At 44.0% G+C, this 26,101-nt stretch overlaps 1 protein-coding gene across 1 annotated transcript in view; it reads right to left on the bottom strand.

Moving 5' to 3' along the window:
- LOC121287437 (tyrosine-protein kinase Srms-like) overlaps nt 1-26,101 on the bottom strand; it is a 58,627-nt gene that overhangs the window by 20,610 nt on the left and 11,916 nt on the right. The window contains exons 2-4 of the mRNA XM_041205314.1: nt 15,685-15,806; nt 10,920-11,080; nt 9,278-9,419 (exon numbers count right to left, since the gene is read on the bottom strand). Coding sequence (XP_041061248.1) covers nt 9,278-9,419; nt 10,920-11,080; nt 15,685-15,806 — 425 coding nt within the window. The remainder of the gene's footprint in view (nt 1-9,277; nt 9,420-10,919; nt 11,081-15,684; nt 15,807-26,101) is intronic.

The following is a 26,101-nucleotide window of genomic DNA, read 5'->3' as shown; positions in this document are numbered from 1 at the left end:
GGCGGCTGGCGTGATAGGTGGTGTGCGTGGGAAATATGGTGGGACCCACTTCATGGTGGCGTGAAGGCAGATCGCAATCTTCCGCTCAGCCCGCTGACGGCGGGCCACGTTTCCCACCATCAGTCAGCGGGGAGCTAATTGTAAGACATTAGCATATATTTAAAAGGCCAACCCGCCAGACTCTTGGAACCCTGCCATATCATCCACCCACACATGTTTCACAACAGCACGCAGGCGACATGCACTTAGCAGCCTCCACTTTGGGGGAACTGAGGTGAGTGAGCAGCAGTGTCCTCCACAGCTCGCCTGTTGTTTACAGGCCTTAGGAGCGTCGGGGGGCGAGGGAAACTGATGCCTGGCCCTGCAGGCAGCTGCTGGGAAGGGGGGTGGGGGCATGGGGGAGGAAGTTTCCGGGGACAAGTTTATTATTTAAATTTATTATTTAAATGGAGAGAAACTTCAGAATGCTTCAGCGTGGAGGGATCTGGGTGTCCTTCTGCATGAATCGCTGAAAGCTAGTATGCAGGTACAGCAGGTAATAAGGAAGGCAAATGGAATTTTGGCATTTATTGCTAAAGGAATAGAGTACAAAAATAGGGAAGTGTTGTTGCAACTGTACAAGGCATTGGTGAGAACGCACCTGGAGTACTGCGCACAGTTTTGGTCTCCTTACTTGAGGAAGGATGTAGTTGCATTGGAGGCGGTTCAGAGGTGGTTCACGAGATTGATTCCAGAGATGCAGGGCTTGTCTTATGAGGAGAGATTGAGCAGTTTAGGCCTATACTCGCTAGAGTTTAGAAAGATGAGAGGAGATCTAATTGAGGTATATAAGATGCTAAAGGGGATAGACAAAGTTGAGGTGGAACTGATGTTTCCCCTTGTGGGGCATTCTAGAATGAAAGGCCATAGTTTTAGACTAAGGGGTGGTAGATTTAAATCAGAGATGAGGGGGAATTACTTTTCTCAAAGAGTCGTGAGTCTGTGGAATTCATTACCCCAGAGTGCAGTGGATGTCGGGATGCTGAATAAATTTAAGGAGGAGGTAGACAGATTTTTAATTAGCAATGAGTTGAAAGGTTATGGGGAGAGGTGGGAAATTGCAGTTGAAGCCGAAATGAGATCAGCCTTGAGCATATTGAATGGGGAAGCAGGCTTGAGGTGTTGAATCGCCTACTCCTGCTCCTAGTTCTTACGTTCTTAAGTGCTGGCCAGTTTCAGAGGCGACCGCTGAGGGGGTGGGGGGGGGTAAAGTGATGCCCAGGCACTGCATCCCGCGCATAGACAATCGAGGTGGGGGGGCAGGATAAGCGAGGGAAATAGCCATGCATTAGGGACATCTGTATAAACTGACCATGCCTCTGCAATTAAGACAGATCAGGCGCAGCTACAGTGATATGATTGGAGTCAGGCTCCTAGCCCGCCCACTCATGTCAGCAACGCAGAGGCACCAAATGGCCACCAAGCACTCCAGACCTTACCCCTACTGCCACCCTCTCCCGGCACACACTTTATTGGACTGTGGAGCAGTTGGACTGCATACATTGTACAATCTCCTTACCAACGCTGGCCATGTGGAAGTCACTGCTGGAGGTGCTCAGAGCTCCTTGCAAACTCAGCATCCTGGTTTTGGACCAGTGTCCCCCATGTCACAGGTTGACAGGGCAGCCATGCAGCGCCCCCATCTCTGGCCATCCGAAGAGTGACCAACACTCTCCAGGAAGCATTAAGGGGCGGTCACACAGAGAAAGGTGCTAAGTACAGCCATGATAACCATGTCTCTCTCTCTTTCATGCAGCAGGAGGACAATGTCAGGATCATGGATCCTGGTGACCTAGCCAAATGCCTGATGGCCTACGGAGATCATAGAAGACGCAGGAGAGAGCGACTGAGGCTCCTGGCTGCGCAAAGGCAGGAGCAGCAAACTCATGAAGAAGGGGCAGCAGGGGCTCCCGCACATGCTGCCCAGGAATGACAACGAGCCGTGGCTGGTCAGTGCCTAGCGACACCCAGGGTCTATAGACACCGCCCGCCATTCCTGCAGATGACTGAGAACCAGTGTCGTCAAGGACTGCACACATCTAGGGACCTGGTGGCTCACATCTGCCAGTTACTACAGGACTTGGCACCAAGGGGTCATTCACTGCCAGTGAAAGTGCCCACGGTGCTCAATTTCAATGCCAGTGGCTTTTTTCAGGGCTCTACAGGTGACCTCTGTGGGATTTCACAATCCGCTACCCACAAATGCATCCACGAGGTCACAGATGCCATCTTCTCCATGGCACACAACTTTGTGCATTTCGCCCAGGACCGGGACAGTCAGGGTGCAAGGGTCATTGGATTCGCCCTGATCTCGGGATTCTCACAGGCACAGGGTGCGATTGACTGCACTCATGTGGTGCTCAGGTCTCCATCGCTACACTCAGTGGATTCTTCAACCGCAAGGGCTTCCACTCGCTGAATGTGCAGCTGGTATGTGACCACCAGAAACGCACCCTGCAGGTGTGCGCCCAGTTTCCAGTGAGTGTGCACGACACCTACATCCTGAGGTCATTCGCAGATCCCTGCAGTCTTCTAGGGTCCACAGAGGCTGCAGGGTTGGTTCCTTGGGGACAAGGGCTACCCGCAGAGGCTGTGGCTGATGACACCCATGCAGCGGCCTCAGACTGCAGCAGAGTGACGCTATAATGAGGCTCATGCAGCAACTCGCAACTTGGTGGAGCAGACCATCAGGATGCTGAAAATGCGGTTCTGATGCCGGGACTGTCTGGTGGAGCCCTGCAATACAGTCCACAGAGGGTGTCACGCATCATCGTCGTCTGCTGCGCCCTTTACAACATGGCGCTGCAAAGGGATGAGGAGCTGGCTGAGGAGAAGATGGAGGAGCTGCACATCTCCTCCAATGAGGAGGATGCTGACGGGGATGAGGGTGAGGAGGTCCTTGGTAGTGATGACGATGGGGATGAGGCCCTCACACTGGCTGGGTGAGACAGGTGTACTCAGGAGGCCCTCATAGCTGCTAGATTTGTGGAGGATGATGACAACATGCAGCGAGGTGACCCCGTAGATCCGCACACCGCATTTGTGAATGTTTGACTCCAGTCTAACTTATCTCAGTGCCAATACCCTCTGTGAGAATGCTCCTGTTACAGAGATGCAGTGGAGGACCTAATAGTCACTCAATCACAGGAGTATGATGGTGACATGCAGTGAAAACACTCCACATATCTTCACATAGCCTCTGAGAATGCCTGACTCCTGTCTGGCCGAGGGCAGCTTGCTTGCGCTCCATGATCCGGGCCATCTCAGAGACGCAGCCATGAAACTTTAGATGAATCTTTGCTGTGTCCACCTTCAACACCTTGGCCCTTCAGGAGCTGGTGCACAACATCATTGTTTACATGTGCTGGTGTGATGGAGGCCAGCCCCACCTTAAAGGTGCTGAGAGCACACAGATAGTATGAGAGAACTCTGTGGCACCTGCCCACTACATTTTGGCAGCAATAGCCAGAACTGCCAGGGTGCAGGCATCAGTAATGTTTCCAGGGAATGTGAGGCCAGACCATCATTGTGGTCTGAAGGCTGCACAGAGCACAGGGAAGAGGCCCTGGACTGAGACACCTGCCTTTATCTTGTGCAGAAAGGTTTCACATCTGAGTGACGAGAACACTGCTCTTCAGAACAAGGAGCCATAGGCAGGGAGACATTCTTGAGAGTTTATTGACAATAGTGAACATTATGTACAAGTGATTAACACCCGCGCACAGGCTGTGCAACTAATTCTCCTTAGCATCCCTAGCCCTGTCACTACGCCTTGGTGCTCCCCGGACATCCACAGTGGAGGTGGAGGCAGCCTGCTGACCGTGAGGTCCTGTCTGTGATGACATTGGCGGGCGTCTTCTGGAGGGCCGAGACTTGGAGGGCCCTGGCCTGCTTTCGGGTCCTGCTGTGTGGCAGTGGCACCCTGCTCAGCCTGTGGAGCTGGAGCTGCAGAGGTCACAGGAAGAGGGGAGTGAGATGGGCTGGTCACTCCCAGAGTCACCTGGGTGGATGGCCCTGAAGCATGCACCTGCTGATCCTCCTCCCTATCGGTGCCCGAGAGGCAGCTGGAATGAGCAGTGGTAGCTGGAATGAGATCGAGCTGCCCAGCACCTCTCTCGTGTACACACTGTTGGAGCCCAACTATGATATCAGCGATGGAGTTAAACCTGCGCAGCAGTGCAGGAGTGACATCCTGGACCAAGGTCTCCATGGCGGTCGCCATTCTGCCAGTGTTGACCTCGATGCGTTGCAATGCCGACGCTACCACCTCAGCCTGAAGATGGATGAACTCCTCCATCGTGCCTTGCAATCTGAGGAGTGCAGCAGACACCCTTCTTGATCCCTTCCCAAGCTTGCCTTTGCAGCTCCAGAAACTGTGACATGGCCGAGTCCAGAGGCTCGTCATCTGACTCGGGCTTAGCAATATTCTGGCCTCCAGTAGTCCTCCGAGTGCCAGAAACCTGGAAGGTCCCTGCCTCTGCCTGCTGTGGATCAGAGAGTGCAATGTGCTCACCAGATTGTGGTCCCGAGGCTACTTTAAAGCTAGGTCCCACCAAGGTGTGTGCCTCTGCGGTGATGGAGGGTGTGGGCGAGCGCTGTGATGGAACTTCAGTGAGGGTGCCTTCAGATTCCTCTTCGGAGGTTTCTTCAGGGCTTCCTTAGAGGCTCTGGGTCATGGACTCCGTCTGTTGCTTCCCAGATGTGCCTGTGAAAGCAAGGGGAGATAATAAATGCATGGCAGTGGCCTGTGAAAGAGGACACATTACTCACAGCATGGTTATCTGATGGACGTTGCACTGCTGGATCCTCACTTGGGAGAGCAGCATCGACCTCACTGTCAGCACAGGACGGGTCCCAGTCAATCCTGGCCAGCTGGATGGCTCAGTTTTCAAATTCTGTGAGAACTTTGAATTCTGGCATCCCTCCACTTGTCTGCGACCTTTCTTTCCTGTTGTGAGCCAGTTTGTCCAGCATGGATAGAGATGGGGAGAGTGTATCAGGACGCCTGCCGGTCCAGATAATGAGTTTGCCTGACCTGTGTTGGCGGTGAGTAATCTCATGCACGGGTTGAGGACAATGACGGTCTGTGTGAAAGAGTGAATGGTGATGTCCCTTGAACTGGCAGTCAGTGAGGGCCCTGTGGATGTGTGATGGGTTTGTGAGTGTGTGAGCTGGGAGTGATGAAAAGAGTGACTTACCCTGGCGGAACGGAGATCATTCATCCTTTTGCAGCCCTGGGTGGCTGTCCTCTTCTGAAGGGCATTGGCGTTGACCATCGCTGCCACCTCATCCCAAGCCGGATTGGTGGCAATGCTATCCATCCTGTGGCCAGAGTGGGGGGTAGAGCACATCCCGATGGGCCTCCATGGCATCCAGCAGTCACTTGGGGGACCCATCGTTGAAGTGGAGGGCTGGAGTCTTTTTGACTTTGCAGGCCATGTCTTCCAGGTGAGCTGGTGTCGATGAGCGCTTTGCTGGCGGCTTCCTTTTAAAGATGGCGGCAGACATAATGCAACAGTGGGGTGATGGCGAGCGAGGGAATGAGAGTCCGCCCGCCATGGAAACGGCATGTTTCGCGTGAGCGAAAATATAATGAGGCGGGCTCGGGAAGATACTGTGTGAAAACCTGCCATTTTCACCAGCAGGTAGGAGTCCATTTTAGCTGCCCGCTACCGGACTTAGTGCAATTCTGGGAAAATTCAGCCCGATGTTAGATGCAGAATTCCAGGATATTAACACAATGGCAATGAAGAAACAGCAATATACCTCTAAGTCAGAATGATGTGTGACTTGGAGAGGACCTTCAAGGTGGTATTGCTCCCATAACATTGCTGCATCATCCATCTCAGTGGTAGAGATCTTGGGATAGGAATTCTGTCAAAGTAACCTTGGAAGTTGCTGCAACAATGCATCCTGTAGATCGTACATACTGCAATCATAGGACACTGGTGATGAAGGGTGTGGATTTAGGGGGAAGTGTAGTGGTATTGTTGCTAAACTAGTAATTCAGAGACCCAGGATAATGCTCTGGGGGCGCGGGTTCGAATCCCACCACGGCAGATGGTGAAATTTGAAATCAATAAAAATCTGGAATTAAAAGTCTAATGATGGCCATGAAACCAATTGTTGTAAAAACCCATCTGGGTCACTGTTGTCCTTTAGGGAAGGAAATCTGCCATCCTTATCTGGTCTGGCCTACATGTGACTCTAGACTCACAGCAATATGGCTGAATCTGAAAAGGCCGAGCAAGTCACTCAGTTGTATCAAAACCGCAACAAAGCCTCAAAAAACGAATGAAACCAGATGGACCACCTGGCACCAACCTAGGCACTGGAAATGACAACGGCAAACACCACTCTGTCGACCCTGCAAAGTCGTCCTTACTAACATCTGGGGCCTAGTATCAAAATTGGGAGGGCTGTCTCACAGACTAGTCAAGCAACAGCCTGACATAGTCATCCTCACGGAATCATATCTTGCAGATAATTTCCCAGAAACCATCATCGCCATCCCAGCAGAGGTGGCGGCATAGTGGCATACAGTCGGGAGAGAGTTGCCCTGAGAGTCCTCAACATCAACACTAGACTCCATGAAGTCTCATGGCATCAGGTCAACATAGGCAAGGAAACCTCCTGCTGATTACCATGTACCGCCCTCCCTCAGCTGATGAATCAGTGCTCCTCCATGTTGAACACCATTTGGAGGAAGCACCGAGGGTGGCAAGGGCACAGAATATACTCTGGGTGGGAGACTTGAATGTCCATCACCAAGAGTGGCTCGGTAGCACCACTACTGACTGAGCTGGCCGAGTCCTAAATGATTTAGCTGCTAGACTGGGTCTGCGGCAGGTGGTGAGGGAATCAACAAGAGGGAAAAACATACTTGACCTCATCCTCATCAATCTGCCTGCTGCAGATGCATCTGTCCATGACAGTATTGGTAGAAATGACCACTGCATGGTCATTGTGGAGAAAAAGTCCCACCTTCACGTTGAGGATACCCTCCATTGTGTTGTTTGGCACTACCACTGTGCTAGGTGGGATAGATTTCAAACAGATCCAGCAATGCAAGACTGGGCATATATGAGGTGCTATGGACCATTTGCAGCAGCAAGATTGTACGCAACCACAATCTGTAACCTCATGGCCCGGCATATCCACCACTCTACCATTACCATTTAGCCAGCGGGTCAACCCTGGTTCAATGAAGAGTGCAGGAGGGCATGGCAGGAGCAGCACCAGGCAAATCTAAAAATGAGGTGTCAACCTGGTGAAGCTATAACACAGGACTACTTGCGTGCCAAACAGCATAAACAGCAAATGATAGACAGAGCCAAGCGATTCCACAACCAACAGATCAGATCTAAGCTCTGCAGTCCTGCCACATCCAGTTGTGAATGGTGGTGGACAATTAAACAACTCACTGGAGGAGGATCATCGTCAATTATGGAGGAGCCCAGCATAGCAGTGCAAGAGATAAGGCTGAAGCATCTGCAACAATCTTCAGCCAGAAGTGGTGAGTGGATGATCCATCTCGGCCTCTTCTGGAGGTCCCCAGCATCACAAATGCCAGTCTTCAGCCAATTTGATTCACTTCGTGTGATATCAAGAAACAGCTGAAGGCTCTGGATACTGCAAAGGCTCTGGGCCTTGACAATATTCTGGCAATCATACTGAAGACTTGTACTCCAGAACTTGCTGCGCCCCTAGCCAAGCTGTTTCAATACAGGTATAACACTGGCATCTACCCGTCAATATGGAAAATTGCCCAGGTATGTCCTGTACACAAAAGGCAGGAGATATTCAACCTGGCCAATTACCACCCCATCAGTCTACTCTCGATCATCAGTAAAGTGCTGGAAGGGGTCATCAACAGTGCTATCAAATGATATTTACTTAGCAATAACCTGCTCACTAATAACCTAGTTTGGGTTCCACCAGGGTCACTCAGTTTCTGACCTCATTACAGCCTTGGTTCAAACATGGACAAAAGTTGAGCTCAAGTGGTGAGGTGAGAGTAACTGCCCTGCCCTTGCCACAAACATTTACTCCCTCTACCACTGACAATCAATGGCACCAGTGTGCACCATCTACAGGATGCACTACAGAAACTCATGAAGGCTCTTTAGGCAGCACCTTCCAAACCCATGACTGTTACCATCTAGATGGGCAAGGACAGCAGGTACATGGGAACAACACCACCTGGAAGTTCCCCTCCAAGCCACATGCCATCCTGACTTGGAAATGCATCGCCTTTCCTTCACTGTCGCTGGGTCAAAATCCTAAAAGCACTGTGAGTGTACCTACCCCATATGGACTGCAGCGGTTCAAGAAGGCAGCTCACCACCATCTTCTTAAGGGCAATTAGGGTTGGGCAATAAATGCTGGCCTAGCCAGAGACACCCACATTCCGTAAAACAAATAAAAAGAAAAATAACCGGCATTTTGGGCTTAACAATACCACCCATCCACTGACCATGCCGGATAACAAAGGTTTTAAAGTAACTGGCAGTGTTGTCCACACCCTGAGAAAAAATATAAAAATACTAACTGATACTTGATGTACCACATTTAAAACATTTTGACCCTATCATATGAGGGTAATCTTAACGTGCTGAGTCATAAAGAACAGATGAGGGGGAGAATAAGTTTTATTTCATGGGTGTTTTACAAACGGTTTTCAGGAACAATGAAAAGTAAGAAATGTATTTCCCCTTGGCACTATTATTTCATTCTGCTTCTAACCTACATAGTTTTCAGTAATCCTGCTAAAGTCTCTGCTACTTAATTGCAAGATTTCCTTCTATAGCTTATGTGAATTCTAAAGTACAGTTTATAAAGGGATAATTTTGCGAGGCGAGACGCTTGTATTGGAGCCTATAGACTGAAGTATGATTTGGAGTTAGGCTTTTGAAACTATAGGGCTGATTGTGTGACCTACATTGTAGCTAGCAAGACTCCACACAGGATCTACAATGTGTGTGGAGCCTCAGAAAATTACCCTGAAACTGTCACTTCAATTACAAATTACACTTATATCAGGTTATTCACTTCCCATAGGGAAAGAAAGGATCTTCAGATTTTAGAAATCTATAGCTAGCTTTTTCTCTTCAACACTAATTGTGAAGTATAATATTCTTAAGAATTTGTTTTTCCAACTGCATTTTTAAAAATTTACACCCAAGCCCAAATTCTGGACATCACACACCTCATCTCATAAACACATCATGCCACAAACCCTTTTTAAGCATTTTGATTGCCACTTGTTGATTTTCCTTCCAAACACCTTCCCAGACTTCTCCAAAGTGACCTTCTCCCAGTTTTCGCAGCAAAGTAAATTCTTCCCTGGGCCGTTCCCATTCATCAGCTTTATAAACATTCTGCGAGTCAAAATAATCATACACTTTTAATATGTTATTTTCAAAAACAAATGTTTCTTAAATATTTATTTTTTTAAAATGATAGGCACTATGACACTCTTATTCAGACTCTAGAATATGAATATTTACTCAAGTAGATTCCAATTTAATAATATCTGGAAGCCATTATAAATTTCCACATTTAGTAGTAAGGTAAATCTGCTTGGAGATGGGGAAAATAGAATATTTAGGTTATCTTATAAGTGACTTAGGTCTCCATAAATGAGTTCAGGCATCACTATAGGTATCATAATCTATGGGGATATTTCAGTGCAGTACTGAAGTTGTGCCTTTGGAGAGGTCAGGGACAATTTTCTTCTTTGGTGTGCATGTGAATACTTCATTCCCAGCAGCCAGTTGCCAGTATAGCTGCAAGTTTCTTAGATTGGCGATTATGCTCTGGTTACCAGCCTTAGTTTCAAGTGCCAAGTTCTGCTGGGGCGAGGGGGGCCTGCACGAGATTTGCATTTGGGGCAGAAAGTCTGGGTGATCTGTGGCCGTTACAGGCCCAGGGCTCTGGAGTCTAACAAGAAGCCAGGTTTGGTGGAGGGGTAGGGTGGGGTGAGGGGGTCACAGAAAAATGACCCTAATATCTGAGACCTTGCTTACTGACTCAGGTAGAGGTAAAAATCCCATGGTGTTCCCTGAAGAAAAGCAGAGAATTCCTGTGTGCCATAGCCATCCTTAAACAAATACCATCAAAAAGCATACTACCTAGTGATTCATTCATTTGTTGTTTGAGAGATGTTGCTGTACACAAATTATTGGGCTGCATAATAGCAGTAACCACAATTCAAAATGTATCGATTTGTGTGATGCGTAACTTACTTCCACAGGGAGGAAAGATCCACGAGTACGTTGGGTACGTAAATCAAAACCCAGATGGACAGAGAAGGTGAAGATCATGTGAGGTTAAATTCCTGACCTGTACCACAGTTGCCATTTATTATTGGTCACACATTGTCCTGTACAAAACCATTTCTGGAGTACATTTAGAAAGTTGAAGATCTTATTATTTGGCAATTGACAACTTGATAGATCACCAGGAATAGCCAGGTTGTGTGCGAATCAGTTCCAAGAGTTAATACAATGTATTTTATATAACTATATGAAAAATTTACCAAAATTTACGTGTTTCTTTACTCTGAAGTTTAATTTTTTCTATGCACCTTGAGACAGCTACCATATTAAAGGCATAATATAAATGAAATTGTTGTTGAAATTTTGGAAATCATTGCAATCAACCTGATGATATCATTCAGCCAGAAAGAAATATAAAACAATTGTTCCATGGTTTCCAGATAACATAGCGGTGATAATGTTACTTTAGATAAGCAATCACGACACATTCAGTCATTTTAATTACCCACAGGGAAAAGGCTCCCTGAATATAGTAAAGTTGCACATTGCAAACGTTTTTGAACAGTTTTCTTTTATGCAGCATGAGCTCCCAGTACACACCTTTGCATGAGGATTTGTTAATGGAAACCCAAGGATCTTCCAATTTCTTTTGCAGAATTCCAAAAGATCACTAATTGTTGGAAACATTTGATTCTCATAAAGATAAAACATTCCGTCAGGTGAAGTAAATATCCGAAAGTGATGGACTTTATCATTGAGAACTGCAGGTGAAAAAAAAATTAAACTTAAAACACATGACTCCTTGCCCCCTGTTTCATGCTTTATAAGTGGACCAGCACAATGAGTAGCAAGAAAGGGGAAAGGCTGGACTGAAGATTGCTCTGTAACCATCAGCAATGGTGTTCTGTGTTTCACTGGTATGTGATTTTGCCATCAGTTCATCCCTTTTCCCTCTAAAAGTTGTAACATTTTCCTCCAATGGGCTTATTTGTCTGTGCAGTAATATTGTAATTCTCTGGGTACAAAGTAGTTTTACATAGTAACCAAAGCCCCTCTTGTTGAGAATGGATACATTTATCCAGTTTTTGATGTCCATTAGAAGTAAGTTCTCACCATTTGAGTTACCATGTGCCACAAAAGCATTATATTCGTTTCAATATGTGTGAATTGCACGGACCATCAATATGTTCCTTACAACAACCAAATCTTAATTTTTAAAAAATCATCCGATGTTCAATCCATTAATATACAAGCCTTGATTTTAACCTCTTGTACACAGGACATACATGGGGTTAAAATATTGCAGAGTGGCACTTACCAGATCCACACTACAGTGTACACACACCATTTTAATAGGTGAATTTCAGATGTCTCAGACAGGTGAGAGATTCATTGGGATCCAAAAGTAAGGGTTTAATGATGCCAATCAGGCTGCAAAGCTATTCTACCTTTGCAGCATGAGGTGATATCTATGGGGATATCTATTGGATATCTGTTGCTGGCTTTGCCAAGGAAATCCAGCACCTCTGACAGCAAATCCAAAAGAGGGCTGAGTTGGTCAATTAAATTAAAAGCTATCGCACAAGTACAATAAGTAATCAAAAAGGTTGATGGAATGTAAGCCTTTGTTTATTAAGGAATGGGTAACAATTCTGGCCTTGCCAGCAATGCTCAGATCCCATGAAATTTCTAATTTCTAACACCTTTGTGATCGATAGAGAGACAGAGTGAGAGAGAGAGACAGACAGACAGAGAGAGAGGAGATAGAGAAAGACATCAAATAAAAACAGACAGTTCCTTTTCTCATACTAATTTTATTGTTTTTTTTAGAAGCTTGAAGTTAAGGCTTCTCAACGAAACATATGACCTAAGAAGGGAGGGAGGAGAGAAGAGAAACAGGTAGAGATGTAGGGGGCCTCGAGCCTCATGTTGTCCACCTTTTGGTGGATGAGGGGAGCAGGTGGGAATAGGAGTGAAGTAGATGAAAGATTAACAAGGAGGTAATTGACTGCTGAGAAAAGGTTGGAGGGCAGAGAGAGGTTGAACGGATAATTCTAGGGGCAAGAGGGATGGAGAGTGATGGGAATGAGGGGCTAGTAAGAAAAGGAATGGGTAGTGGAAAGATGATAAGATAGGGGGTACAATGTGAGAAAGAGGATGGTGCAATAGTGCCTCAGCTGGCAGAATGGTGTAGTTAATATCAGCAGAGAAAATGTACAAGAGAAACAAAGAAGACTAAGCTGACAAATACCCACTCCCCTGGACCTGATGGCCAAACATCCTAGGATTTGAAAAGAGGTGGCTGCAGGGACAATGGATGCATTGTTGTGATCTTCCAAAATTTCCTAGATCCTAGAACGATCGCATAGGATTGGAAAGTAGCAAACGTAACACCGCTATTCCAGCAAGGTTAGACTCCAACATTTTTTTTATCACTGATGTCAGGCTAACAGTTTTATAGTCCCCTGTTTTTTGTCTCCCTCCTTGTCGGCTCTTAGTTCCATTCGTTGCTCTGCCAATATTAATTATACCATCCTGCCAGCTAAGGCACTGCAATGGCACTGTTGATGAGGGTATAGTGACACCATGGCAAGTTTACTTTATAAAATGTAAAAGTTTACAATGGAAATATAAAAGTAAGGACAGAACGAATGACTTTTAAAATGGAAACCAAACTATATCTGCACTCTATGTCCAATTCTCCCAGGCTTGCTTCACCCAAAGATTATGCTTGATTTGGATCCCCATGTGCAATACCATGGAAGAGAAACTAACAATCTGAATTGTTGCAAAAGTATAATAATTTTCATGATATCATTCTGGTTTATTGTCTGGTAGGTTTATGAGTGTGAGTATAGATGGTTTTGTCTTTGTGATTTAATTACATTTGGAGTCAGGGGGACTGCAAGCTTGAAATTATCAAAAGCAGGTGTAGAAATGTACTTGAAATGCTAATGAGTAAACATGGATGCTGTCTTAGGATATAGGGTGTGAAGGAAATCTACATTTTTAGCTAAGTGAAGGAGTTGTTTGGATTGTAAAGGGATGTTTATAATTAGCAAGATAAGCAAGGCTAAACAGTGTGTTTATTTTTCCTAAAGGTTACTGACAATATTGGCAACATGAAAAGTTTTTATATTATGGGAAAGGTAAAGTTCCAAAGACAAATATAATAATGGAATTTACGTATTAAAGAAAGAGAAATGTATATAAAGGAGAATGAAAGGCTATGTTGGGGGGCCATGTATGATCTAACAGGAGTGTGTGAAACAGCCTTCGGGAGGCCTCCAGCCATTTGTGCATAAGTTTGCTGTGTCCAGTAACTAAAGTTGGAGACAAGTTTTTGGAATTCCACTGTCAATGGGTACTGTGGTAACTTGTTGGCTCATTTTTTTTTAATTTAAAATCTATTTTGGACTGTTGCCTTAAAGGAGGTGTGTAAGTTAGGGTCAGATTAATTAGGAATTTTAGGATTTGTTATGGTATTAAGTAATTGTAGTCTTATGTATGTGCTTGAAATCTTTTCTTGTGTTAATAAATATTTTAATTTAATGTTTAAAATCTCTAAATGTCTTAGTAGACTCATTGCTTCTGAATTCAGTGCACACATCTCATAATAAATATGAACTGCAAAACCATTGTGACAGTGTGGCCAAGTTTCCCTTGTGGATTTGGTCTCCCTGGCACACATCATCTGCCATATCATAACAAAATACTGTACAACCATGTCCAATATGTGCATGAAAAAGTTAAAGAATATCAAATCAAGGTTGCTCTTAAAAAGTTCAAAATCTGAATAGGTAGCTTATCTAAAAATACAACTATACAGATTGAAAGAAGTATTGAATATACATATAGAAGCTTTGCAAAATGTATAGATATTCTCAACTAAACCTACTTGACTTCATATTTACTGCAATATTAAAGTAGAACACAATTTTGAAATCTGGCCATGATCATAAGGTTTAATCCCTATTTACCAAGGTAATCTATTTACCACTTTAGAAAGCAGGGATATGCTAATTTTTTGTGGGTAATTGAACTGGATTTTCTCACTGAGTTATTAAATATGAATCTGTCGGCTTTTAAACATACATTATATTGGTTTGCCTAGTTTGAAATTATGACCATGAAAAGTCATTGGGTTTTTGAGCCTGATGGCCCTGCTCAGGGAGGTGGAATAAAACCAGGCAGGTGCATAAACCATGAAGAAAGCATCTCAGGCACTTGCCCAAGGGGAGAGGCTGCAAAATATGGCCAATGACCAGTTGGTCATGGCCATCAACCTGCTTTAAAAACCTTTGAAAACTTGGGCAAATTTTTGGGGTCCAGGTCACAACCCAGGCCTATATGGGCTTCACATCCGCCTTTCAGTAGGTCAGATCCACTCAGCATACTTCCCTGCTATGTTGGTGCCAAGGTGATTTGCAACCTGGGAGACTTCAGCCATGTCTCCATTATTCTGGTTTATCTGATACTAGCCTAATTTTAAGGGAGGTCTTGTGGCACAGTGGTAGCATCCCGGGTTCAAGTCCCACTCCAGGACTTCATGGCCATGGAAGGTGCGTTCACGATGTGGCCAAAACAGGTTGATTATTAGCCTGTAAATCCTTCCCGATGGCAGGTGGTAAGAGAGGAGCATTTCCTGGTCAGCCATACTGCAGATGGCAAGGGCAAACAATTGCAATACTTTGGCAAGCGTAATCATGGACCAGTCCAAAGGAAGACCATGCTCACGTGCCTGGAGGAGGAGTCTAATTTTGCAGCCATTCTGCCAGAGCCCCACCTATCTTAGAATGGAAGTGAATTTATACAATTAATTTGTTTTATGCGAGAACTAACATTTTTAGGAGGCCATTGGGTTTTTAGCTATGTTGTTTTGAATAATGGTATCAACTGTAAGGATCAGTCATCTCTGATAACATAATGGAGGTCTTTTGCCAACACCAAAAATGTCCACCTCTCTTTTTTGCAATGGAAAATAGAGAAAGAAGGCTGAGTGCTGTTATTTTGTTGAGGTGCACTTTGGGAAGATTCACTTGGATCTTGAATGAGTCTTGGTCATTCGGTAAAACAAATATATAATAACAGGGCACACGATTTACTCTAACGTAAAATAAATACACATTTCAGCAGGGGTCAGCTAGCAGCAGTCAGGAGTAGGAACTCTGGTTGATGTTTTCAATCATTAGCCCAGAACCCTCACTATTAGATTGATTGAGATTGAGCAACTCATCATAGAGTTGGGATCAAACCTGAGGCTACCTGATTTCCAAGCTCAGTACCACATCACATCACCACTGACCCACTGAATTGCTTAACTTTCATAGAAGCTTTGCTTTACACTTAATCAAGTTTTGCATACCTGATATTGAATAGTCACTGTTAGCAGTCTCACTTTTACGGACTAGGAAAGTTCCATTTTGATTTTCTTCAGACTGAAGCAATTTTTCTGCGTTGGCTCTTGATATGTTTCCAAAATACCACCTGATTAAAAAAAAACTTAGACTTTTATTATATACTACTAGCAGATTCCCGGTGGAATTGTTCCTGGTGTGTTGGACGATATGCCACTTTATATAAAATGTCCTAACAAATCAGATTTTGTTTCTGTGAAATTAGTGTTATAGGGTAAGTTTTATCACATTTATAGAAAGCATGTGCTGTGTATTTTATACGTTATATACACATACATTTAAAAAGCAACATTTTTATTGCAATATTGGCAGGTTCATGAATAACGTGATATCTGGGGATACTAGGATCACGAATTATCATAATTCCTAACAGCAGTTGCCATTGAACAGCACAGAAACAGGAAGATGACCCATCAAGTTTATAATGATGTTTTTCTCCATGTCAACCATCTAAACCAAACCTATACACTTGCTTGCTCCCTTATCCTTTTGTATTCCTCTTTTTTTGAGCAATCTCAATCTCAAAGATTTAAACTGTTTTGTTTAAACCGCAGGAGTCAGTGTTAAAAAGTATTTTCATATACTGCTTCATCAATGACCTTCCTTCCATCATAAGGTCAGATGTGGGGACGTTTGCGGAAGACACACAATGTTCAGTTCGGAATTCTGCAGAGATTAACTCACCTCCTGACTCCCCAAGGCCTGTCCATCATTTGCAAGGCACAAGTCAGGAGTGTTATGGAATACTCTCCAATTGCCTTGGTGAGTGCAGCTCCAACGACATTCAAGAAGCTTAACACCAGTCAGGACAAAGCAGCCTGCTTGATTGGCATCCCATCCACCAACATTCGCACCCTCCACCACTGATGCACAGCGGCAGCAGTGTGTACCATCATCAAGGCTCCTTTGGCAGCACCTTCCAAACCCATGACCTCTACCACATAGAAGGACAAAGCAGCAGATACATTGAACACCACCACCTGCAAGTTCGCCTCCAAGTCACTCATCATTTTGACATATATCGCCATTCTTTCACTGTCGCTGGGCCAAAATCCTGGAACTCCTTCCCTTACAGCACTGTGGTTGCATCTACATAGCAGTGGTTCAAGAGAGTGCTGCACCACCATATTCTCAAGGGCAATGAATGCTGGACTGGCCAGCAATGCCTTTGGCCTGTGAGCAAAAAAAAAAATCAGCGTGGTAAAAAGAATGGGCATTCGGCATAGTCCCAGAGGGTCATCAATCCTGAAGGAAGTAAAATACAACATGATTCTTACAGAAGAGGGCCAAGGGAAAAATTCACAGAAAGTATCTGATGGGAACAAAATGATATCTGGACCAGTGAAAAAAATGCCTGGTTGTCATAATAATGCTCTGGTGAAGCAGCTTGGGATGTATTATTATGTTAAAGGAATTACATAAATGCAAGTTGCTGTTGTTGTAGTGAAGAAAATGCTGGATAAGAAATGTTGATCTCTCTCTTCCTCATACGAATTGAATTAAAAATTAACAAACCAAAGATTTGAGGGAAGAAGTTCGTGTAGAGCCACTTCTCACGGCACTTTGCAGACTTATGTTGATTGCCCATGACCTGTGTGGCATTCTTCATTGATACCAATGGAGAAAGCCACCTGAGCTGGGTAGGTGCCAGGCCTGTGGCACTGCCTGCCCTGGTGAATCACAATAGGTCTGCACAGTACTAGTGCTATGCAAACAAATTTCTCACACTCATATTCTTAGGCAATGTATGATCTGGACAGGCCGCCTTTGACTGATTAGCATTGAGAATAGAATAAGTTACCTCTGAAGAATACGAGGCATGTATTCCAGTCTTGTTCAATTTTATTTAAAATTAGATGAGGAAGAAGTATGGCTGGGATTTTCTAGCACTGTCATGGCAGCACCTACCGTGGGGGATGCGGCAGGCCAGCCAAAAGTCCATCATCTTTTGGTAGGACCGGAAGATCCCGACAGCAGCCGGGGCTGGAAAATCCCAGCCTATATGTCTACTTTTTTACTAAAAGGGACAATGAATCTAATTTTGGACCTATTTTCTGTAATGAGGCCGATGTGTAATGCAATTTTCCACAAGCCCTTTCTACATTATTTGACAGGGTCAGCTCATTTGTATACAATGTAAAGCTAACTACTTTATATTCTTTTCTGATAGTGTCGGGTGGGAAGGTTCAGAACTTTCGGTGCAGCAGCCACTAATAGACTCTGACTCCTTGGGAGGAGCGACAATTCATCCAGCAGGTGAAGAAAAGAAAGATTTGGATTTATATAGCGTCTTTCAGGACCACAGGAGCACTTTACAGCCAATAAAGTACTTTTGAAATATAGCCACTGTTGTAATATAGGAAACTCGGAAGCCAGTTTGCACACAGCAAGCTCCCACAAACAGCAATGTGATAACAACCAGATAATCCGTTTCTGTGATGTTGATTGAGGGATAAATATTGACCAGGGCACCAGGACTAACGCCCTTCTCTTTTGCAAAATAGTGCTATGGAATATTTTACATCTGCCCGAGAAGACAGACAGGGCCTTGGTTTCACATCTTATCCAAAAGGTGATAATGATGGCAGTAGTGTCCACTTTGATCCTTTGAGGCCAAACTACAGAAAGCCTGTACGGCCATTGGGAAAGGCAAGGGCCAGTCAGATAAGAGATTGTAATTGTTCTTTTAACCAGTCCTTTCTGTTGGGAACCGACTCTCATTAACTAATGTATGGCGCATGTAATCTATTGGAAAGCCCCAAATATAATTTAAATACTTTTGTGCTTCTAATAAGCTTTGCAGGTCACTTATGCGCAGATTCCCATACTAGCCAGTTACATTGGCCTGTGCTGAGATAATCAGGTAGACTGTGGGCTTCAGGCCTGTGTATACACAACCATTATATTACTGATCCTACCATTTACTGTTCCCTCTGTGTTTATGATTTTTTGCATATGACACATACATGGGTTTTAGGCTCATTTTAAAATGGGAAATGATATGTTATGTGCAAAATTATGGTAAATAACATTTTTTTAGGGGGGGTGGTGTTTGTGGGAAGAAGGCAACCACTAGATCATTAAGCAAGATAAATACCTTTCAAATGTATTTTATGTTCAGTTTGAAGCAATTCCATTATTTGTTTTTTCATTTTGTTGGCTGGAGCACACCTTAAATTCATTCATAATATATTGCTGATCTTTGCATCACAATTGACTCTGATAAAGCACATTCCTGGGGTTTTCATCACGTGACCTCCCATTCACCCCACCCAGTCAAAAAACATTTTCCTCTCATCTTCAAAATTTTTAAAACTAATCAAGGAAGGTTCAAATAAGATTTTTTTTTAAACCCACACCATTTTAATACCCCTTTTTCTTCTAGGCTGCTTGGAGCGGCAGGATATTAATATTTAATTTGTGGGAACTCCTGGACAATCCTGATAATCCTCCAGCACAAAAAGACTTTCATTCCTTCTTTTCAAAACTCCTCTAGGAGAATATTGTGCTCATCAGTGTTGGATTCCCAAACATTTGGACCTTCGGTCATTTGGAGTAGAATTTTCAAGGGTCTGTGGAGGCGGGTCAGATCGGGGAGCACCCGAAAACAAGAGGGAAACCCTATGGTTGGCTCCATCGCCTGTTCACGCCTCCACAAGATTCTGTAGGAGGTGGGGTGACGGTGAAACTGCTTACATGACTGGCTGAGGCAGGTACCAGATGGGGCTTAATTGAGGGTCCTTTCCTGACACCGTCAGGATTTCCCAGCCAGCGTATGGGGTACCTGTTGAGCCAGGAGGTAGTTGCAAACCAGTGGCAGCCTCCTAGCAGCAGGGCAGGATAGTCATAGGAGCTAGGGTTTCCAATCAATGGAGAAGTTGCCGCACTAATACATGTCTGCAAATATGGCAGTGCCTGTTCCAATGTGGTGGGGGGGGAGGGGGGGCGAAGGAGGAGGGGGGCGGGCGGATGGCGAGGGGCCCTTCTTGTCCGACAGCACTAACCCTTTTGTCCCATCTTATAGCCCCCATTTGTGGCTCGCGACCGGGAATGGAGGAGTTCACTCACTTCCCTCCATACTTCCGCAGCGCCCAACTCTGAAGCTAGGGCTGCCAATTTTTCGGTGCTGGGTGGCCTCCTAGTAGCTTTGCAGATTCAGGAGCCCACCCACTCTTTTTAAATGAGCCAAGGTCCTGGAGGTGGCCAGTTAATTGGTCATCTCCTTCAAAATCTCCCTCGGAGTCCTGCCACTGGTAATTCCACTTAATCTGTTGGCAAAATTGGGACATGGGAATGAAAACTCTACCCTTTGTCTTTGAGCCAGAAAGTTGTGGGTTCAAATCCTACTCCAGGAATTGGGCACATAATCCAAGCTAAGCCTTCAGCACTGGAGGAGTTCTGCACTCTCGAAGCTGTCTTTTGCACATAATGTAAAACCGAGGTCCTTTCAGCTAATTCTGGTGTCCATAGTATTTTTTTTTAAAAAAAGTCTTTCAACAGCATAGCCAACAAATTTTGTTTTTGATTGGTTACAGCACAGAAGGAATCCATCCAGCCTGTCTAGTCCATGCACCGGCTCTCTGCAAGAGCCACTCACCTAGTCCTCCTCTCCCAACTTTTCCTTGGAGCCCTGCAATTCTTTTCTCTTGTGCTACCAGTCCAATTCTCCTTTTGAAGTCATGATTGAATCGAATCCCACCCCACACTCAGTGCATTCCAGATTCCAACCACCCGCTGCTTTCCTCATGTTGCTGTTTCTGTTTTTTCCAAGCACCTTAAATTGGTGCCCTCTGATTCTTGATCGTTGTGCCAACAGAAACAGTTTCTCCCCATCTGCTTGGTCGAGATCCTTCTGATTTCGAATATCTCCATGAAATCTCCTTTTAATCTTCTCCTCTCCAAGGAGAACAGGCCAGCGTTTCCAATCTATCAATGTAACTGGAGTTCCTCAACCCTTATGAATCTTTTCTGCATTCTCTCCAATGCCTTCATATACTTCCAAAGTATGGTGCCCAGAACTGGACACAATACTCCAGCTGAGGCTGAACCAGTGTTTTAACTGAATTTATCTCATTTCTATTTGTGGAATTATATTGTGAATAGATTGACGGCTGCAAATGTCTATGTAACAAGTGTGACTGCATTTCAAAAGCAATTTGTATAAAGCGCCTCAAGAAGTTTCTTAGAGACATGACAAGGCATTATATAAATGCAACTCTTTCCTTGGTAACCTTAAATACCCTCATTTCACGCATAGTACAGCCAGGTATAAATTCAAGTTCCATTTGCTCTCCCAGCATTTGCGAAGGAGAGAATTCCTCCGATTGCTATATACCAATGAACTGGTATATGAACCGGATTCACATTATGAACTGGATTGTCCTGCTAAAGTCTTAATTCTTTACCTTCCAAACATTTCTTACATTCTTCTATTATTACTCATAAAAATGAGCAGCCAATGTTTCCACATTCTTCGAATATTAAACATGGCTTTTCACTGTCCAAATATTACCTGATCAAATATTTAGCATTTAAAAAAAACCTCTCATACTTTTAAACCCTAGATTCATTTAATTAAACTTTAAAACTACAACATTGGGTTGGATTTAATGAAGGCAACAGGCCAGCCAGTGGGAGCCCTGTATATCACTGCATTTCGTGAAGGCCCTCCAAATTAGGTGCCACCCAGACACTTAACTGGACAGCAGCAGGCCTTATGAAGGACAAGAAGGGTGGAAGCCCTGCCCACTAAGAGCTGCCAGCCTCTGACTGGCCTGCACATCTTAATCGTCCACACAGGAAAGTATAAGCGATTGAAAGCAAGCACAAGTTCAACACCAGCGACAGGGGTAATAGTGAGCTGGCATCTGTCTTCTGTCAATGCATTACTGTTATAAATACAGGGGGCTCGCTTGAGCTAATCTTTTGCATGAGCTGAGTTATGTACATGAATGGTAGCAGGGGTCTTTCAGTGCAAAACTATCAAAAATCAGTGCATGTGAATTTCCTCATATTTATAAAAGTGCTGTGTCATTTACTGAAAACTTCCTGGAAATTCTGGGTCCTAGCCTTCCAAGTTTGAATTTTCATTTGTTCAGTCTATATGAAGAGTAAAAGTGCCCATAATTGTTGAATTGCCTTTGTTACATACTCCTTCTTTGATTAATATTCTGTCCAACAGGATTGCAACAATTAGGGTACTGAAACTACTACCATCAATGTTTTCTGACCCTTGTTATTTCTTATTGCCACCCATACTGTTTCTACTCCCACTGATCTGAGCGAAGATCCTTCCTCACTACTTTCCTCATGAAATCTTTTATTTTGAAGGCTATTCCCACACCCGCCACTTCCTTCTCCATTATCTTTGTGCTTTCAAAACATTAAGTATCCTGGAATACTTAGCTCCCAACTTTGACCATGGCCAGAATCTTAGGGTTGGCGTGTGGGGGGCGGGTCCTGCTTGCCGACACATAAAATGACGCGCGGTGACATCGGGCATGTGTCCCAACGTCACCGCATGTCATTCAGGTTTTCAGTTCGGCGAGCGCGCATTGGAGTCGGCTGCATGCCCGCTGAACTGTCAAAGGCCTTTTAAGGCCATTTAAATGTCAATTAAAATAATTAACAGAGCTGCCCGTCCAACCTTAAAGTTGGCGGGCAGGCGGAGAGCCTAGGCGGCCTTTGCATTTATCATGAAACCTCATCCGCGTTTTTAAACGTTAATTAAAAATTTTTAAATAAAATTCAGAGACATGTCACAGCTCATGTGACACTATCATGTGAGGGGACATGTCTTAAATTTGTTTTTTCTCTTCATTTACATTTTTCAAAATCAAACTAATTTCCCTGGGGCAGCTCTGTGCCTCAGGGAGATTTCTGCGCTCTTTTGCGCACATGCACGAAAGAGCACAGGCCCTGACTCAGCTTCCCCCCTCCCCCCGCCCACTCAGCCTGCCAATCCGATGCATCAAGACCCTGTGAGCATTCCCATCATCCTTCTATACGCTGCCCATCAGAGTCCTCATGAGTCCTCTGCAGCAATGTTCATCTATGACCATGTCCTCTAAGGACCTGGCACACCCGACATTTCTTGTTTAAATAATGGGAACCGTTCTGATTTTGTTTACTTCTGCAGCAGGGAAATAGGTAATATTTGCTATACTCTAAGCTCATCTTTGTGTTATGCTGTTTTTAATATTATGCATATGCCTCAATTGAAATAAACTGTTTCTTTATTGTTATAATATACAAGCAGACCCCCTGTGTTGCTGATTGACATTCATTTGGAAGGTACAGCTTTATTGTACCATGTGATATACAATGTGCTTTTGAAATCCGATGGCCCAATTGCTATAAATAAGCACATATGAGATTGGGAATTTATCATACTGTCACCCAATGCATTGAGGAAAACTGCCATTTTAATTGGTGATAATGTTGGTTTCAGGACTGTCAAGTGGGGCATAGTTACATTATAAAATTCATGTTTTAATCATGTCATCAGGTGCAGCACACCATTTTAACTGAAGATTGATGAAGCCCTGCTCAGTATAGGACATGCCAGTAAAAACTGGCCCCTCAATCCATTAAACCGATTGCTGGGGTCTGTTCCCTAGGGTTTATGACTGCGGCCTCCTCCTGGATACAATCCCACTCCTGTCCACCAACCTCCTTGTCAGGCCCGCTGTCTTCAGATGGGATTCCCACCTCCCAGGTTTCGTGCTGGCTGGGGGATGCCAGAGATTGCCGCCTGCATAAGCTTCTACCCTCACCCAAGGTTAAAATTAGGGGTTTCAGGGCAGTACTAAGGGAGCACAGGTGCCGATTTTCAAATTAAACATAAAACTGAGGCCTGTTTGACCTCTTAAAATGGATATAAATGATCCCATGTCATTATTTGAAGAACAGTGAAGTTCCTCCCGTTTCTTGGTAAATATTTATTCCTCAACCATCAACATTATAGTAGTTCATCTGGATATGTTGTTCTTTGTGGAACTTTGCTGTGTGCAAAGTGGCTGTCACATTTCCCGACACAGGTATTACACAGTGACTTGTAAAGGGCTTCATTGAATGTAAACTCCTTTGGAACGTTTTGGGGTCATGAAAGGGACTAAATAAATACAAGTTTTTTTTTTACACGTTCAATAGTTTGCATTCACACACACAAACATATAAGTCATTGCCCTTTTTAATTGGATAAGGATCAATTTTTTTATTGGGACAGATGTTGTGACTGTGGAGTTGGGGTGGATAGCAAGCCTCCAAGTTATTGTAACTCCCAGGCCTCATTAATATTTGAATTTCAGACTGTCCTCTCAATTCTACAGAATTGGGCAGCCTGCTCATGTGATGTGCACAACTTCCAATGACTGCCTCAAATTTACTTGAAGTGCGGAATAGAGGGCAGACATGAGGTTTCCTTTTTTTGATGCACGCTGGAGGTCCTAATGGAAGAGAAAGAAGAAGAAACAAGACAAAGCTCTACAGCCACCCAGGAGAAGGACACACACTGAAAGAAGGGAGAGTGTAGAATGTCCTCAACCTCAGAAAGCGATCAGAACAAGATCAGGGGGAATTACTATTTTGTCATTAATAACTAGGAGACCATCAATGATTGTGAGGTGCCTTCAATATACTGCAGTTGTACTGAATTATTAGGAGTATGGTCTGGCCATCCTTCTACACACCATTTTCTTAAGAGGACACATTTTTGCTGCTGTACTTATTTTATCAACTGAAACTTCTTTGTGGTAGCTGGTAGGTGTTGAGAAATGAAAGATGTATATGCTTCCACCTCGTTGGTGAAATGCAAATCCTCTAGATTGGTTCCTTCAACTGGTACCCTGGCTAGTGTCTCTACTGTCATCTGGTACTTCCCTTGAATGTAATCTGTTATGGGGTCATAGCTCATTAACCTTAATCTGAACCATGTTTGCAATCTCTTTCATGTTTAGAGGAGTGACTAACGGATTATTAATTGGTCTGTTCCAATTTTGAACAGCAATCCCATTATGTAGCCCAAGAATTTCTTGCATGTCCATGTTCCTGTCAATGCTTCCTTCTCAATTGTAGCATATATCTTTTATCTGTGTCTGCGTGACCTTGAGCTGTAGTAAACTGGCTTACATTCACTGTCTGCCTGTACTTGAAATAATACTGCATCCAGACACATAAATGATGCATCTGCTGCTATTCTGGGTTGTAATGTTCCAAAATTTCAGAGGAAATTAATTTTTGATTTTATTAAAAGCATTTTGCACATTCCAGCAGCAGTGTTGACCCTGTCTCAGCAGCTGTCTTGAAGGTTCATTGCCCTCTGCCAAAGTTAGTAGGAACTTGCCTACTTTGTTGACCATACCAAAGAATCACTGAAGTTCGGTAATGTTCCTGGTTTGTGGAAAACTCTCTGATCATCTTTGTTTTTTGTGTGCCGACTGTTAGTCCAAAGGCTTGTACAATGTGACCTAGAAATTTAATCATAGGTTTGGCAAACTCACATTTTTCATTCAATATTAGGCCTGCATCCTGTAAGAATTTCAGGACTGCTCTAACTCCACGGTCATGCTCTTCTGTCATGGAGCTGTGAACAAGTATATCATCCATATGGCATATTACTCCTTCCATGCCTTCTAGGGTTTGAGATATTGTTTTCTGGAAAATTTTAGGAGCATAATCAACTCCAAATGGTAATCTATTGAAGCAATATCAAACAAATTACGTCATAAAAGTGGTCAGCAATCTGGATTCTTTGTCCAGAGGCAAATGCCAAAATCCGCTGTTTGTATCTAATTTGGCGAATAGAGTACTGTTGGCTAGTTTGATAAGAATCTCATCTACTGAGGCCATTAAGTGGATCTCAAGTTCCACTGATTTGTTTATTGGAGTTAAATCCACACAGAATCTTAGGAGCCATTTGGCTTTGGGACCAAGACCATTCCTGAAAACCATTTTGTTGGCATGGTGACTGGTGATATAACTCCTTCCTGTTGCATCTTCTCAATTCCCCCTTGACTTTGTCCAAGAGTGCATGAGGGAGGTTTGGTATAAAGAGGCAAATTGGTTTAGCATCAGCTGTTAGGGTAATATGGTACTTGGTCTTCAGTCTTCCCAAGACTATAAATAATCTTGGAAATTTATCCCCGAATGTACTGCTGAAGTGCTCACCAGCAACTTCATTAACTTTATAGATTAGCTTCAATTTTAAGAATGCCTTCCTACTCAGTACAGAAGATTCTTCATTCTGGGTGACATACAGAGGTTCAATGATTTCTCTATATTTGTACTTCAATTTTGACATGTGTTGGCCAATGACTTGCAGCAGAGTCCTATCTCGACCCTGTAACTTGACAGATGAAGGCTGTA

This window comes from Carcharodon carcharias, chromosome 14, assembly GCF_017639515.1.
Source record: "Carcharodon carcharias isolate sCarCar2 chromosome 14, sCarCar2.pri, whole genome shotgun sequence".
Taxonomy (NCBI): Eukaryota; Metazoa; Chordata; class Chondrichthyes; order Lamniformes; family Lamnidae; genus Carcharodon; species Carcharodon carcharias.
Note: the sequence above shows the minus strand (reverse complement) of the source record. Positions and strands in the feature narration are given on the sequence as shown.